Genomic DNA, 17,408 nt, shown 5'->3' with positions numbered 1-17,408 from the left:
AGTCAGTCCGACAGGAGTCTAAATTCTACCATGAATGGGGGAATGACTGTGGGTAAATTGTCCAATTTATCCAATGCCCAGTTTCCCTGTGGTTAGACGTAACTCTTACTCTAGAGTGATGCTGTGAGATATGACATTATGAGTTTGAAGCATCTGTTGCAGTCCTAGCACTAGGAAACCTACAAGAATTAGTGTAATAGGAAAACAGCCTGAATAATGATGGTTGTAGAAAAGTTTGTAGAAGAGGTTATCTAAGCAGATATGGGGCTGGCTATGGGAGGTAGGTTCTAGGCTAATAGCCTAGTGAACTGCCATTTACTCAACAGGACACAAAACTCTCTGAAGGTTTATGATTTAAAAACAGAATGAAATTAAAATATAAAGTCAAGAGATAGGATTAAAGAGAATAAGAGTAGCTAAGGTGAAAAGGGGAAAGATGATGTTCCATTTAAACTACTTCAGAGCTCTGCAGATGGTGCACTACCATAATGATGTGGTTCTCCTCCAGGGACAATCAAGTTTCACACTGAAAAAGCACTAGCCACTCCAAGTACTTTAGGCTAACTCCCTTCTGTATTTCCCAAATAAGCAGGTTCAAATTCAAATAGCACACCAGAGCAGAAACATATGTGGAGACAAAAGTATGGTAAAGGTACTTCAATGAATTTCTACAGTTAATATACGTACCTCCACATATCTCTTCGGTCTCATCATCTATGCATTCTCTGTCATCACACTCACAGAATTTACCATAAACGAGGCCATTTCCATCTGAATCGTCACATTTACACCTGCCACAGTGACATGTACCTAAACCATTAAAACAAAGAAAGATTGTTTATTATGTGCACATAAGTTACAGCTAATAAAGTTCTTGTCTTGTTTCTTTCAGGTGAATACACAATTCAGATCAATTCAGTATTCCAGTTATGCATTTCTGTGGGTACAATGAGGTAGAGAATAAGCTATTCCTTTTTGAGATTGCCATGGTACAGCATTATATTTTATATTATGCAGCTCTTATTATTGACCTCTAATAGTTTAATGAATATAATTTGACCTCTTCAGTGCAGAACTTGTCCCTTCAACTGATGCATAAATAAATATCTGCTGATTACACCTGGGTCTGAAGTGAAATAAAGCAGAAAATTTGAAGCATTGTGAGGAAAGTAACTTTGCTTATCTTTCTCACCAGGATTTATTCAATGCTTTGCATAATGTTTGAACATACTATTTATATAATAATATTTTTGGAATTAATTTCTTATGGAATGCATGAATGGAAAGCATATACACCTCTGATAATTTCTCATCCTCAGCATGAACTTATACCTTTGCTCTTAATGACAATAAAACCCAGTGGGTTTTCTTAGGCATAGATTCCTGGAATGTCACAGAATCTCAAAGAAGCTCAGAGTGATAGAGACACTGGAGTCATCTGGTCTACCACAGCCATGTGTTTATGCAATTCTGAAGATCTGATTACATTCCCCAAGAATGATTTCACTGACAGTAATATCGCATTCAGATGATACCAGAGATAAGATGACTTCTTAAGAAAAGTGTACTCTAATATATATTCCATGTTTAATTGGTTATCACAGCTATAACTATATAAAATTAAGACTTTATCATCCATCAGATTCTACTCTAATCTCTGGAAATTCAACAGTTCAACTCAGCCATAATCCCCTTCTCAGAGCTAGAAATCAATGTGATAAAATAGAGAAGTGCAAAGTGCTGCAAAAACACATAGCAAGGGGATTTAGTTGAGACCTGGAGGTCAAAGGTAGAGTTCCGCAGGAAGCAGCTGAAAACTGAGAGCTGTTTTTAAAAAATCGCTAAGCGAAGTGAGTGGCGAAGAGGCTCAGTTCCAGCAAGAGACAACAGCAAAGGCTCAGGGGCAAAAGAGGATAAAAGGAACAAACTCACAGAACTTTGAATTTACAAAATGACACGAAAAGTGTAACAAAGGGGGCAGTGGGTGGAACTTTTATAGGTCATGCCAAAGAATTCTGACTTTAATCCAATAACAAGAAGTCACAGAAGTGGTCTCAGGAAGGGTTAACGAGACCAGGTATGAATTTACACCAGGTGCTCTGGTTGTCACACGGAGAAAAAATTGAAATGAGGCAAAAGTGGACATAAGAAGTTAAGAGGCAGTTATATGTATCTGCAGGAGAGAAGGTAGATACAAGGTGGAAAATGACTGTGAGTTTAGAAAGAAGTAAACATATTTGGGGAAATTTCAGGAGAAAGAACACACAGCATGTGGTGGCTGATTGGGTATGAGAGATGAATGAGGGGGAGGAAACAAAGATGCTATTTGGCTTGAGTGACAGGATATTAGCAATTCTGGATGTGGTGCACTGGAAAAGTATGGACTCCAGATTAAGGTAGACATATAATTGAATCCAGGTGTTAATCCTCTCTGGCCATGCATTTTCAAGATCACTTTCATTTCTCTCTCTCAGATTGTAGATGTGCAAATAGATGTGCTCTAGCTCCTCAAATATATTGTCTGATCATTTTTCTAAAATCACTGCTGTGTATAGTCCAGAAGAGGCTTTCAGAAAAATTTGAGTCCTCCCTCCCCTCTTATACCACTAAGATACTGAGATATCATTCCTATTCCAAATACTTTCTCCAGATTCACCTTATATTTGTGGGTCCTGGAATGCCCTTGTTTTTATGTCTTCTGTATAATTCTAGGACCCAGATCACTTGCAGTTTACTATTACCTATAGGTGTTTTTCTCTCATAAGTACCTATAAATGATGATTATGCAGAATTTGAGTTTGTTATTTTCTAGCTTGAGAATGTGCATGAGAATTTGACTCTTATTAAACTTCATTTTTTTGTGTTTATTTCCTGAAAACTATTTTACTTTTATAAAAGTTATTTGAAAAGAGGTAGACTAAATTTTGGGGTGCATTATAATTATACATAACAGTGAGATTTATTATGCCATATTTATACATACATGTAACATAATTTATCTATCTCATTCCCCAGGACCTTCCCTTTCTGTCCCCTCTCCTTGATTTGCTTGCTCTACTCTACTTATTTCCCTCTTATAGTTGTTATTGCTATTTTAAATAGTTTATTACACACCTATATGGGATTCATTTCAGTATACTTGTACATAGACATGCCGTAATTTGGTTATTTCATTCCCAGTATTTTCACATACCCCTCCCTCCTCCCCCTGCCTTGATCATCTTTTTCTACTCTATTGATTCCCTTCTATTTTAATAAGATCCCCTTTGTTTTTATTTATTTCTGTCCTTAATGTCTGGCTTCAATGCATGAGAGAAAACATTGGACCCTTGGCTTTCTGAGTCTGCATTATTTCACTTACCATGATGTTCACCATCTAAAGTTACAGTTCATGATGTTGCTTCATCTATTTTTTTCTACCATCCTTTTTTATTTCATATTTATTCATTCATCTCCTCAGCCTCTCTCATATTTAGTCATTAAATTGTCTAGTGACCTATGTTGTTATCAGCAAAAATGCTGTAGGAGACAATTAGATTAATAGCATTAAATAAACCACAGACCAGGAAGAAAGTTATCATTGATAAGATATACACATATATATCTTGCATAATCATACACTATAAAGCCAGGGTGTGTGTGTGTATGTGTGTGTGTGTGTGAGAGACAGAGAGAGAGAAAGTATAGACAGAAGATGCATGACACAAAAGCATCTGTAACAGATTTGAGGCAAATGCTATGCAGAAATGATAAACCTCAGGCTGGCTGTGAAGAAGGGAGGCAGAGAGAAGGAGTCAGTTCTTGAGTTGGCACCTGTATATGGGTAGAATTCCAACAAGTGAAGATTGAGAACAGATTTTTGATGTTGAGGGAAATGCCTAGCATAGGGAATAAGGATGGAAATAAAGAATCTGACTTGAGTCTGGGGAAGAGGTAGGCTAAAGGCAAACAGTGGAGACCAAGATTACAGGTTAGGGATTTAAGATTGCCTGTTGGAATACCAGGAGTCTGCTGTGCTTGGGAGCAGAGAGTAACTTGGTCAGGGCTCTGTACGAGGAAGGTGTCCTGTTGTCTATTTTTTTTTTTTTATTGACATCCATCCCCCCACCCCCGAAAGGTGGAAAGAAACAGCCTGTGCTTCTGAATTCTGCAACTCCTCCCCAATGTCCCCCACCAGCAGACTCACTCTCATCCACACGTGCGAACCATTCCTGGCTGGTGTGGGAAGTTTACAATAGCTCAGAGACTTCCTGTTTCACCCATCCAGCAGAATTCACAACTGAGCCTCCAAGACATGGCATATGGACGCCCAGGCAAAAGTGCCAGACTCCTGTGTTCGGGCTGTGTCATGCTGCTTCTCTTTCTTGGTTGCCAGTTAACTCACTCTAGGATTGGTCTCCTGCTTTATACCAGATTATTTTAGCTCTGGTTTTTCATGCAGCCTAATATAGCTGACTGTCTCTAGGATGACTTACCAGAATTGAACATCAGTCCACATCCCTGTGCCAAGGTGCTGGAGCCTCACCTCGCTCTACACATTACCACCTTTATGGGTTCCTCACAGAGATAGCATGTAGGTCTCTTTGGTCCCCAACTCTATCTCATCCTGCTCTTCAGTCTTATGCCCAACCCGTTTATTTCCTCTTTCCCTGCTGCTCCAAGCTACTTGTAGAAGACCACATTGAAATATGAAACAGAAAGATTACTAGAGAGAGCCTTTAGGCTAATGAAATTTGTAGGAAGTGGCCTGAACTGGGCTGATGGAAGTGTGTATTAGAAGACAGACAGGTGAGAATGAGATTGCTAAATAGGAAAGACTTATATATTGAGATGGAAGTGTGAAGGAAAAGGTTCAAAGTAACATTGAGCATAAATTTATCCCGTGGCCCCATAATCTCACTCCTGATCAATTACACTGAAAGATGTACCTCCAAAAATATGAAAATACACATGGACCAGACAATTCCATGCATTATTATTTGCAATTTGAAAGTTCAAAAAATCCAGATGCCAAAGCATAGGAGATTGAATAAGTCATGCCACATTCAGACAATTCAATACTATGGTTTTGAACAAAGAATGAGAAAATTTTCTATGAACAGATACATAGTGAATTCCAGGATATAATGTTGAATGGCAAAAGCAGATTGCAGAAGAACATAGTGTGCTCTCTTTTGTATAGGGAGAAAAAAGAAAAACATAATAATATATCCATATATCTATTTATCGCTACAAAAAGAAACACTGTGCAGGTAAAGCAGAAAGCAATGAAGCTGAGTCCCCAGGATGCTGAGAGTAAGGTAGAAAGCTTTAGAGGAGAGTGATGATTCTCTGAGGACTCTTCTGCATACATGTGACTTCTGGAAATGTGCTCTGTGTACTGTGCATTACAAAATATAACTATATTAATGAACAAAGGAAAGGAAGGGGAAAAAACTAAAACTGAAAATAATACAAACTAAATATGCTCAATTGTAATTCAACTTATTATCATAACCACACTAATGGGGAGAAAATAAAAGGAATCCAAGTAACTGAATGCAGCATTTGATGACATACTCTAATCTTAGGCACGATTAGGGCTAAATGAGGGTGGGGAGGGGGTATATGGGAAACAAATCTTGGTCATTTTTGGTAGATTTGTTTTGTATTGTTGTGCATATGAAGCAATTCTTCAAACAATTGCAGATGAAGCATAGGATTGAAAAAATGAGATATGAATTTTGGTATATGAAAATATGGAATGGGGAAAGCAAGAAATTACCCATGGGGGTGGACTGGAATTGAATATATTGGTGTAAAATCATCATTTCTTACACATATACACATGTGTGCTTGTATGCCTGTAGGTATATGAATGGAAATTCATGCATGTATGCATGTGTATGTACCTGCATGTATTTAGTAGCGTTAATGTAAATTAGAGAACAGGTCTTAAGAATCCCTGATCCCTGAGCAGGTAAAATCAGTTAGGTCTCATGAGTGACCTTAACCTTTCTTGATTGGTAAAAATGTGTGCAACTTATCTTGTATATGGGAAAAATTAAAATAAACATTAATATATGTATTTATCTCTACAAAAAGAAATACATAATGTGTATTGAGATATTTCTTATAAATCTCAACATTGGAAAAAAAAGAGAAAAAACAGAATGTGAGCTCAACCACTCAGAAGCAAACAGAAAACTTATCATCCTTATATAACCAGGGTCTTCCAATGGGATTAACCAAAAAGGAAAATTTACAACTGTAACCAATTAAATATTTCATTTGCTTTACTTGTATTTTGGTCAAAGCCTTCCGTTTGCATTCTCTCAGTGCAGCTTCTGAACCACCTCTGTTTTGGAAATGCCCAAATAATGAATCATTCTTTGAGCAAATAAATTCCAAAATTATATTGTGCCTCACTCTACCTTTTTGACACTAGCATGTTCATTAAATAAATGGCCAAGAAAAATACACCCCAATATAAATAAACTTCCTTAGGGATCACAAATTTTTCTTTCAACATTTTTATTCATTGAAAAAGAACCACAGGGCTGAGGTTGTGGCTCAGCAGTAGAGCGCTCACCTTGCACGTTCAAGCCCTGGGTTCAAACCTCAGCACCACATAAAAATAAATAAATAAAACAAAGGTATTGGGTTCAACTTTTTTACAAAATAAAAAAATATATTTTTTAAAAAAGAACCATAGTTCTTTGTATATACAAAAAAGTAAAAATAACATATTAGTAGAAGCAAAACAAAATGCAATAAAAACAACTGAGTCAGATCCCAAGAACACAAAATATAGCCTGAGAAGGTTTAAATATCTAATCTGAGACAATCTATGCACAGAGTAATTGAATATAAAAGTGTCTGACAAACCATTGAAATCACAGAAGTTGTTATTCCAGACTGCTAATAAATTCCATGTAAATAAAATACTGAATAACAGGCAAATAAGGGAAGGTGGCCATTTGTGGAAGAATGTTGGGTGTCAATTGGTAAATATTGAATTTGGATTTCAGAAATTATCATTTTCCAATCATCCTCATAAACTCTCCATAAGAGTCTTAATTTTAATGAGGATTGGGGTATTTGCTTGCTTTCAACGTTTTTCCCATAGCTGGGTGACTTGTAAAATGGGTAAATCAGTGATAAAGTCAGTAATAACAGGGCGTGACATCAGATATCACCTTGATGCATTGGTCAGAAGTGATCCCCCACAATCCCAGCAGATGGACATCACCGGCTTTAAATGAAACATCCTAAAATCACAAAATCATCTATCTGGTATCTCACCTAAGAATAGATAGCAAGAATCTAATCATAAGGAGGCATCAGACAAGCCCAAAGTGAGTAACATTTTATTTAAAAAAGAAAAAGATGTTCGGACAATTTTCTTCAAGGCTGTCAGTGCTATAAAGCCAAAGTCAATAGAAACTGTCCAGATTAAAGAAAGCCAAAGAAAGAGAATTAAGTATAACATTGTCCCTAGATTAGATCCTGCAAGGAGAAGGAAATATAAAGGACTTTGTTGAGTCAATTGACAAAACCGAACGATGGATGGTAGGCAGGTAGATAAAAGTACTGTACTTTTTAAATTATCTGTTTCAATGTTTAAAAAAAGTACAAGTATAGATATCTTAGAAATGTTTTAGTTTTATCAAATAGTTTATCATCTATCAAAACAGTTCTGTATATTTTCTCCTTTGAAATATGTTAATGTGAATCATGTTCCTTAATATTAGAACATTAAGATTCCTAAACTAGCCCTCACATGGATATAATTCATCTTAGTACCTGAATTTAATTATTTAAAAGCATAATGAATAAAGTAAAAAACAGATACTTAAAAAGCTGCTGGTGAGACTGCAAATTGGTACAGCCAATATGGAAAGCAGTATGAAGATTTCTTGGAAATTGAGAATGGAACCACCATTTGACCCAGCTGTCCCTCTCCTAGATCTATACCCAAAGGACCTATAAACAGCATACTACAGGGACACAGCCACATCAATGTTTATAGCAGCACAATTCACAATAGCTAAACTGTGGAACCGATCTAGATGCCTTTGAAAAGATGAATGGATAAAAAAAAAATGTGGCTTATATACACAATGGAATATTGCTCAGCAATAAAAGAGAATAAAATCTTGGCATTTGCAGGTAAATGGATGAAGTTAGAGAAGATAATGCTAAGTGAAGTTAGCTAATCCCACAAAACCAAATGCCTAATATTTTCTCTGATATAAGGAGGCGGATTCATAGTGGGGTAGGGAGGGGAAGTGTGGGAAGAATAGACGAACTCTAGATAAGGCAGAGGGGTGGGAGGGGAAGAGTGGGTGTGTGGGGTAATCAATGATGGTGGAATGTGATGATCATTGCTATCCAAGTACATGTATAAAGACACAAATTGTGTGAGTATACTATGTATACAACCAGAGATATGAAAAATCATGCTCTACACGTGTGGTAAGAATTGTAATGCATTCTGCTGTCATATATAAATAAAAAAGTAGGATGCTAGTCCTTATCAATAAGTTTGAAAGAATGAATATTTTCAGGATAAAAGGGGCTACTGTCTGTGTGCATGGGTGTGCAGGGTGCGTATTGTTGGGTGTTCTGAGTCAGAGGTAGAGAAATCCTACCTCTGAAAGAAAAGGAAAGGCTGATGTGCTGAGAAGTGGGGAGAGGAGTACGAGCACAGGAAGTGACATGACTGCTCAGACCACTTGTCTTATTCCCTGATGGGTCCTCTGGCACCTCATGTTGGGTGTGGCCCTGATTCCTATTAGCTGAGCACCCTTACCCGGCTTCCTCTATACCGAGCAATCTGCAGCAATCAGATGTGGAAAGGTCCTAGCTCTGATTGCAGAAGGGCCCTACCAGTAATGCAAGCTTCAGCAAGGGAAGGTATTCATTCAGCTGGTCAAATCCTTGCCCTTAGCTTGGAGAACACTGGCTCCCTTCCCTGGATGTGCATTAGGATCACCCTGGGAGCCTAACAACCCACTGAAGTCCAGCCACACCCCAAAGCACCTAAAGTCCTTCTGGGGAAGGACATGGGCACTGACACTTATCACTTACCCTTTGGGATTCTCATGTTCTATCACGGTCAAGGAAAAACAACTTTGAGGCTCCACACACCCAGATATTAAGAATATTTAATTATAGTAACACTAGCTAAATACCATTCCAACCTAAACTGCAGCTGTTTTGCTTTACATGGTTTGGTTAATTAATTTTATACCTTATCTGCCATCTTCTAAGAAATAGTTTTAAATGACTCTGATGCAATATAAAAATATTTTGGTCAAACAAAAACTCTCACTGCCATTCTATTCTTCAATGTGTTTCATATCCAGTATTACCTGAATCATCTATAAAATTAAAAGCATTTGAAGGGCTGGGGATGTGGCTCAAGCGGTAGCGCACTCGCCTGGCATGCATGCGGCCCGGGTTCGATCCTCAGCACCACATACAAACAAAGATGTTGTGTCCGCCGAAAACTAAAAAATAAATATTAAAATTTCTCTCTCTCTCTCTCTCTCTCTCTCTCTCTCTCTCTCTCTCTCTCTCTCTCTCTTAAATAAAAGCATTTGATTTTATTTGATGCTAAGGTATAAACTCAAAGCACTCTTGATCTGTGGCAAATAAATAAAAAAGCTGGTTACATAAATCCTTTCATAAGATTTAATCCAGAATTCCAAATCATGGCTCCCAATTTACATAAGATTCTGTGGGGAGGTGGTTTGCAGTGAATACCATGCTCCAAGGCATGCTCTGAGGAGGCACCGGAAACAACTGGAGAGCGCCAAACTTGCCGGTCTCAGCAAGATGACATTTCTCCCTATTGATTTATCTAAATTTCACTTCTAAAAAGAATACTCAAAAGCAGCTTCACTCCATTTCAACATTTCTCCATGCCTACAAATTTCCATTAAAAAAAAAAACAACAAGATGTGATTACTTCACTTCAAGGGACAGAATTCTTACCTGCATTGGAGCAGATGACATCTTGAGAATTCTTGCACATTTGGTTGCTTTTTTTCCTTGTCAGGTTACAGTTGGTTGGGTACTGGCAAGCATCCCCAGACCACCCCACATCACATCTGCACTTGCCGCAGTCACAGGTACCATGGCCTGAGGATTTAACAACATCCAGTGAGACTCAAACTGTCTTCCTACCATTGTAATAAAAACTCTTAAGGGTGGCATCCGTTCAAGGGTGAGCAATAATAAATTGAAACACACATATCTCTCAGAGGCTAAGGGATAATGCTATTATCTATAGTGTAATGCAATATAAGAACTTTATCTCAATAATCAGCTTTGATAAATGATTGTATAAACCTTAAATTAATTTATAGAGAAATCAGGGTAATACATCAGAAATCTAATAAACCACATGGTCAAAAAGTTTTGCAATCAAAATATAAAAATCTACTTTGTACCACAGAATTTGAGAAAAAAGCCTAGGAGGAATATTTTTATTTAATTGTATTTCATAATGCCTAAAACCACAAATTCTGAATGAGGAAGCTTTGTTTAATGAAGATCCATTAAACTAAACATCAGTCCTATAGTTATCTGAATTAAACAAGAAATGAAATTTTATGGATACATAAAATATCACCATGGAATAAGATTTACACATACAAGTAAATCCTTCTTCATGAAGAAATTTGGTTCAAGAATCAAAGATATAAGAGCTTCTGTCTCCATAGAAGTTTTCCAGTCCGTACTTATCTCCATCACCAGCCATCATCCTGCTTTTTGGGGATGTCAGTTATATGGCTGTGATCCTAAACTGCATGAAAAGCCCTCCTTGATGGAGCCCATAAATGTTTTTATCGGCTGCACATTAGCCTGCCCTAAGTACAAAACACCTACACTTGGCTCTTGTCCTCAAGGAACTTACAAACTTCAAAGTCAAGGCTGATAGATAAACAAGCAGGTGTTACCATTGTCCGGAAGTGTTTGCCACTTCGTGAACAATAGTCTGTGACCTACAGGAAAAATGGGGATTTTCGGGACTATCTGGTTCTTGGAAGTTAGGCAGGGTTGTAGGGAGAGAATGTTTATATTACCAACGATAATAATACTAGGTCTAAATGTCCAAAATTCAGAGACCTCATGGAATGAATCTTTTATCTGGTGCCAGCAGTCAGTCATTTGATGTGGCAGCCAGAATCCATAGGATGAGGTGCAGGTGGTTGGTCAGAATTGATAGCTCAGAAGCTGCCTGTCTGGGCGTGTTCAACAGAGTCTGAATCAGATTGGCTGTGAGTTTAAAACCTCTCTTCATGTGTTCCAACCCTTGTAAATGCTTTTATTTCTGTTGCATTTGTCAAATCAATTGTTTCTGTTTTGCAAACAAAGTCCTGCAAGCACCTATTTGAAATTCGTTATACTCACTACAATTTGACTCTATAAGTTGATCATATCATTTTGCATTCCTGTTTGTCCTCACACATTCCTGTCAGTCCTGGCCAACTTGGTATCATTCGTAAGCACAAGTGATCCTGCCTGTCAGCAGTCCAATCTATTTGTAAAAGGATTGATCCAAATTCTTGAAATGGCTAAGCCTCTTTTGGTAAATTATGTATCTTGGAAACTGTACTGACTCCTTTGTAACATTAATGTGTTAGGCTGAATCATATGGTATTGCCAGCTTTGTCAGTTGAGTATCAGATATTTCTTATGGCTCATTCCAAAGAAAGGGCTTTATGTCAACAGTAAAGAAATGTACAAATGTTTTAGAAGATAAATGAGTTTGATATTAATGATTTGCTGACCCAAGGATAAAAGATGACTTAGTTCTTTTATGGTGGGTTGAAAATCTTAGACCTTAAGATACAGTATAGGTAGCAGAGATGAATCAAAGGTTAACACATTTTTTTGAGTCAAGGATCACAATTCTTTAAAGGGAGCAAAGATTAAAATGGGAGGGGAATGAGGAAGATGTAAATAGGATAAGAAAAAACTCATTCATCTCAAACAGACCCAAAGAAGCATTAGTAGATGCAATATTCTAAGGTGCTTATTCCACACAGTCCACAGAGGCCCAGTTTCATGAAACTCCCTCAATGAAAGACTCTAGGATAAAATAACCCTGGGAAATAGTATTTTGTATGCACCATGATATGTACTGGCACACTGAAGCCCCCAAATGCACTGTCCTGAAAATGTGATTTATATATTTATTTGTTTATTTTGACAATAGGGCCCCTTCCCTCATGAAGAGAGTTAGCATCCTGGGGATCCACTCAGGCCAACCCTGGGTCTGGTGGTGTGTTCTCAGCATTTCCTTTAGCATCTGCTCAAAAATGCCAGGTGATGTAGGGAAGGTTACTGCCTTCATATTCTTTCTCAACTCCATGCCCAGTAAAAACCTCTTTGATTCATTTCTCCCCATTTGGTAAAGCTAATAGAATAGAAATTGATTTTTGACTGTCAAAAATTATCAAATAATAGGCCACATACCCTTATTTGGAGGTAAATAAATTATTTTTTTTTTAGAAAAGAAAATAGTCTTCAGGCCATTTTTATTATTTTTTTCCAAGTTAATAAGAGTTTCAACAGACCTCGGGGGATTAGATTTCTATATGATTGTGCCAAGATAATCTCCATTACAGGGTCCATAATATGGCTTCAGTAAAAGATCCCATTTTTCAAAATAAGTTACCCCTTATATATCAGTTTCCTGGATTCCCATAACAAAGTACCACCAACTCGGTGGCTTAAAACAGCAGAAATCTATTTTCCTACAGTTCTGAAGGCCAGAAGCCAAAATCAAGGTGTCCGCAGCGTGGTTCCTCCTGCGGGGTAGTTCGGAGGGAGAACCTGTCCCATGCCTTTCCTGATTCTGGTGGTCATTGGCACTCCTGAGCTTTGTGTGGCTGAGAAGGCCCCTCCAGTCCCTGTTTCAGACCCCCACACCCTCTCCTCTGTGTCTGTGCTGTCACCCCAAGATAAGCCCACAGGGCACTGGACTGGGACCTCCCTACTCCAGCAGGACCTCACCTTAACATGAGCATATCTTAAAGATCCTATTTCCAGACAAAGTCACATTATCTGGCACAGGTGCTAGGTATATAGATCCTTATGGGGAATGTGTTCAGTCCACAACGGTTGCAAATAGACATCTGCACAAATTCAGGTGAAAGGTAGATCACTGTTTTCTCTTAAGATCTTGAGAAATTGGCTGGCCACGGATGGCAGCTAGGCCATCTGCCCCTCACCTCTGCCCTACAAAGGAAGGTCCTGAAAACCCACATGCACCTGGGCACAGCTCCACTACCGAGGGCTCTGCCATCCCTCCCCTCTACTCCTCCTGTAATGGTCTCTCCTTAACCACTGCTCCAGTCTAGATAAATGAACACTGCCACAGACCCGGGGGAAGGCCAAGCCTGGGAGAGAGTTTGGGATCTTTAGGGTGGAAAGTTCTCATTCCCAGGCACCTCAGTGTAAGAGACAAGATGTGACCATTTCCAGGGGTCCAGGTGGCCACATTCCCTTGGCCTCTCAGACAATCCCCACCCCCACATGGTAACAGTTGGAGGACCAGAGCAGGACCCTAAACCATGGGACCCAGGACAGGACTCCTCCTACCCAGGCCTACGGGTGGTCTCTGCTGACCCAGGCCCACATCAAGTCCTAGCCAGCAAAGGCTTTCCCATTCCTGACTATCTAATCCATTCCAGCTGTTTCTTCCCCAGGCAATTCAGTTCCCACAACTATGAAATGTGGTCTTAAAACGAACAGAGCAACGTGCTTGAGAATAAATCTGTTGACCTTCAGATAAGTTCCCAAGGAGTCGAGGGAAACCAACACAAAACAAAAATGTCAGAGAAAAGCAAAATGATTCCTTCACCAAAGCAATGGGGACGAGGAGGGGAAAGGCCATTTCTACTGTTTGCAGGGTTGTCATGGTGCAACCCCGCACCGGGAAGGAAGCCAAGCCACAGCACAGTGTGCGTTCAGTATTGTGATCGTCTTTTCAGGTAAGAGTGCAGAAGCCTGGCCACTTTCTCCCAGGCATGCTAACTTCTTGCTTCTCCTTTAATAAAGGAAAAGTATTCCAACAGAATAACATGAATTCTGAATAATCAATAATCAGCAGCTCTGCCATTACTTCCTTTTTTATTATTTTTTAACTACATAATGCCACGGCACTAATCTACTCTAGTCAGTGGTGAAATTTTCCTTAAAAAACATCAAGGGAACAATGCAGGCACTTTTTATTTAGCTATTTTTTTTGTACTGGGGATTGAAGCCAGGGATGCTTTGACACAGAGCTGTATCCCCAGCTCTTTTTTATTTGCTATTTTGAGACGGGGTCTCACTAAGGTGTGTAGGGTGTCACTAAGTTGGTGAGGCTGGCATCAAACTTGCAGTTTTCCTACCTCCTCCTCTGGAGTTGCCAGAATTACAGGCAAACGCCACAGTGTCCAGCAGATACCTAAACAAACTGCCTTAAAATGGAAACAAAGATTTTACCAGCATAGAAGAATTTTTAAATATCAACTATTCATTTGCATATATCAATGAAAAAATAATTGTAAATTGCTCTGCCAAATATAAGAAAGAAAAAATAAAGATGAAAGGGATAGCGCTTAACTCTCTCCTCCAAGTCTACTAGCATTTTGCATAAAAATAAAATGTACTTAGTACTTAGCTACATGTCTGTGGTCTCAAGACCTAATGAAATATTAAATAGGTAAAAAGTAGAAAACTAGCTAGATAGATAGAAGTTGGTAAATATGTAGATAGGTAGACATAGATACAGAAATAGATGTAGATGTATAAATGTAAATATCAATAGGTATGTATAAGTGTATCTATATATATGTATATGTATATATATAAATATATATACATATCTGTATCTATATATACACATACACCTATCTGTGTACATATGCATACACACACATTTTTTCATCTTTGCAGTGGTTGGGATTGAACCCAGCCTCACGTATGGTAGGCCAGCACTCGACTACTGAGCTACATCCCCAGCGCTGGGTAGAGCTATAAATGATGATACAAATGTAGATGATGATGTAGATCTAGAAGTAGATATGGATATCAGCTATAGCTAGATTTCATGGAGATCTTGTTTAATGACAAACTTCTCTTTGTCACACAATCCCAGTAACTATACATAAACTTTCTTTAACATAATAAGGATGGATGAAGAAATCAAAGTAGAATACCCCATGTGCAGGCTGTAAGGAGGTTCATTGTCAGTAAATATTTTAAAATAATAATAAAACTGATTAAATCTCATTTTATATTATCAACAACAATGATAAGCAATGTCAGTAATAAAATACTACTCCCTGAAAAAAGAATCTTTGTTGGCCTAATTCCCAAATAATTGTTAGTTACTATTGAGCTTTAATAAAATATGTTTTAATAAGCTACAAATTAGCACATTGCATTATTTATTACCTAATAAGCATTGTCTACTAGAGGCAGTTATTTCTGAGCACTCCAGTTAGTTACCACTCCAGTTAGCATCCCAATGCATTCACACTCAGCTGCTCACATTTGTTTAAACATGATTTTGAGATAATTTTGGACTCACAAGAGAGTTGCATGCATGGTAATTTTACACACCCTCACCCAGCCTCCCAATTGGTAGCATCTCACACAACCACAGCACAATAATCAAAACCAAAAATTAATATTGTTCAATATTGTCTGCTACACTCCACAGGGTCATAGAAATACCCTGTTTCTATTCAACATATTCCCCATTAATTTTAGCATTTTTCAATTGATCTGACCCTTGGTATTTATCACTTTGGTATTCTAAGGGTAATTTTCTATTTCCTTCATCTTTTCAACATTTATTATTTTGAATTCTTCTGTAAGGAATAAGGTATACAGTCCCCACATTTATTTTTTTTCCTCATTTTTATTGTTACATCATATTTCTACATATTGATGAGATCTATAGTTATATATTCATATATGCACACAATATAACAATTCAATTTGGCCAATACCTCTCCCCAGCATTTATGTTCATGAAATTATTTCTTTATATCTATATGTCCTTAGGGTATTAGTTTATTTGAACATTATATTTAAACAATTGCATTATTTGTATTGTTGCTCAATTTTCTCATCTTTGGCTATTGAAAACTCAGGTTGGTAGGTTGGCTCCTCTGGTTTTTCTATGTGAACATAGATGTGGGCAAAAGAAGGTACATATATTTCAGTACATTATTAATTTCTGATTCTATAAGATGCTTCAACTTTTACTCGTCCTGCTTGAGTCCAACTTTCTAAGGAGCCCTGGCTTCTTTTATTTATGAGTGGTACACTGAAATATTAAAATCTGGGCAATAAACACTGAGATCTGAATACTAAGTCTCCCTGGGGTGCTACTACTTTCAGACATTCTCAGAGTGAGTGAGGAAATACATGCATACATGTTAACCAATACAGACACATATATTGTCTATATTTTTATCTATATTGGTATTTATGCATTGCATAAATACACACACACAAGCATACACAAATCAAAACAAAAATGCACAATCCATGCCGAGTCCTGCATCGCCCACTCTGAGTTGTGCCAGCCTTTCTTGTTTTTAACTTCCTTCTCCAACTTGAGAAATGTGGCCCTCATTTGCTACAGGATCTTTACTTGTTCATACTACTGTACTCATAGTTTCAAAACTGCTTAGAAACTATGACTGATTAGAACACTGTGTTTGTGCACAGTTCTTTCTGTGTTTAACTTTACAAAACATTGTTCGCCAAAGTTTCTTAAAGCAGCACTTGACACCCTGTGTATTCCATCTTGGATTCCAGCCATGTGGTGGTGGATTTCTATTTGAGTTTTACATTCAGCACATGAACTCTGTAGCGTACAGCTCAATGGGCTTTGATAGATGAATGGAGTGGGCGTCCATGGGCACAGTCCCTCCAGAACACCATTACTCCAAACCTCTCTTCTGCTTCCTCCTACAGTCCTACAAGGACTGCTGTCCCCCAGTCCTTGTCCACCACTCATCTGGACTCCCCACTATCCCATAGTTAGACCTAATTCATAATATTGTGTGAATGGAATTGTATAATAACATACAGTCTCAGACTTGGCTTCTTCCACTAGACAAAGTGCATTTAAGAGTCATGAAGGTGTAAATCCATAATTCCTCACTCTGTTTTCTTCAATTGCTGCCTAGGATCCTGCTGTATGAATGCAACAGGTTGAAGGACATGTCTGTTGGCCTGCAATGCTTCGTAACTGCTAATAAAGGCTATAAACATGTGAGTTCAGTTTTTTCATGGATATGCATTCTCATTTCTTTTGAGATGAGATTGCTGGATCACATGGGACATACATATATAACTTTACTTCTAAAAGAAAATTGCCAAATTGTGTTCCAGAGGAGTGCAGT

General features: G+C 38.0%; 1 protein-coding gene across 1 annotated transcript in view; it reads right to left on the bottom strand.

Moving 5' to 3' along the window:
• Itgbl1 (integrin subunit beta like 1) overlaps positions 1-17,408 on the bottom strand; it is a 240,460-nt gene that overhangs the window by 119,053 nt on the left and 103,999 nt on the right. Inside the window, exons 3-4 of the mRNA XM_076872413.1 lie at positions 9,982-10,128; positions 688-810 (exon numbers count right to left, since the gene is read on the bottom strand). Of these exons, the coding sequence (XP_076728528.1) occupies positions 688-810; positions 9,982-10,128 (270 nt within the window). The remainder of the gene's footprint in view (positions 1-687; positions 811-9,981; positions 10,129-17,408) is intronic.

This window comes from Callospermophilus lateralis, chromosome 12, assembly GCF_048772815.1.
Source record: "Callospermophilus lateralis isolate mCalLat2 chromosome 12, mCalLat2.hap1, whole genome shotgun sequence".
Classification (NCBI taxonomy): domain Eukaryota; kingdom Metazoa; phylum Chordata; class Mammalia; order Rodentia; family Sciuridae; genus Callospermophilus; species Callospermophilus lateralis.
Note: the sequence above shows the minus strand (reverse complement) of the source record. Positions and strands in the feature narration are given on the sequence as shown.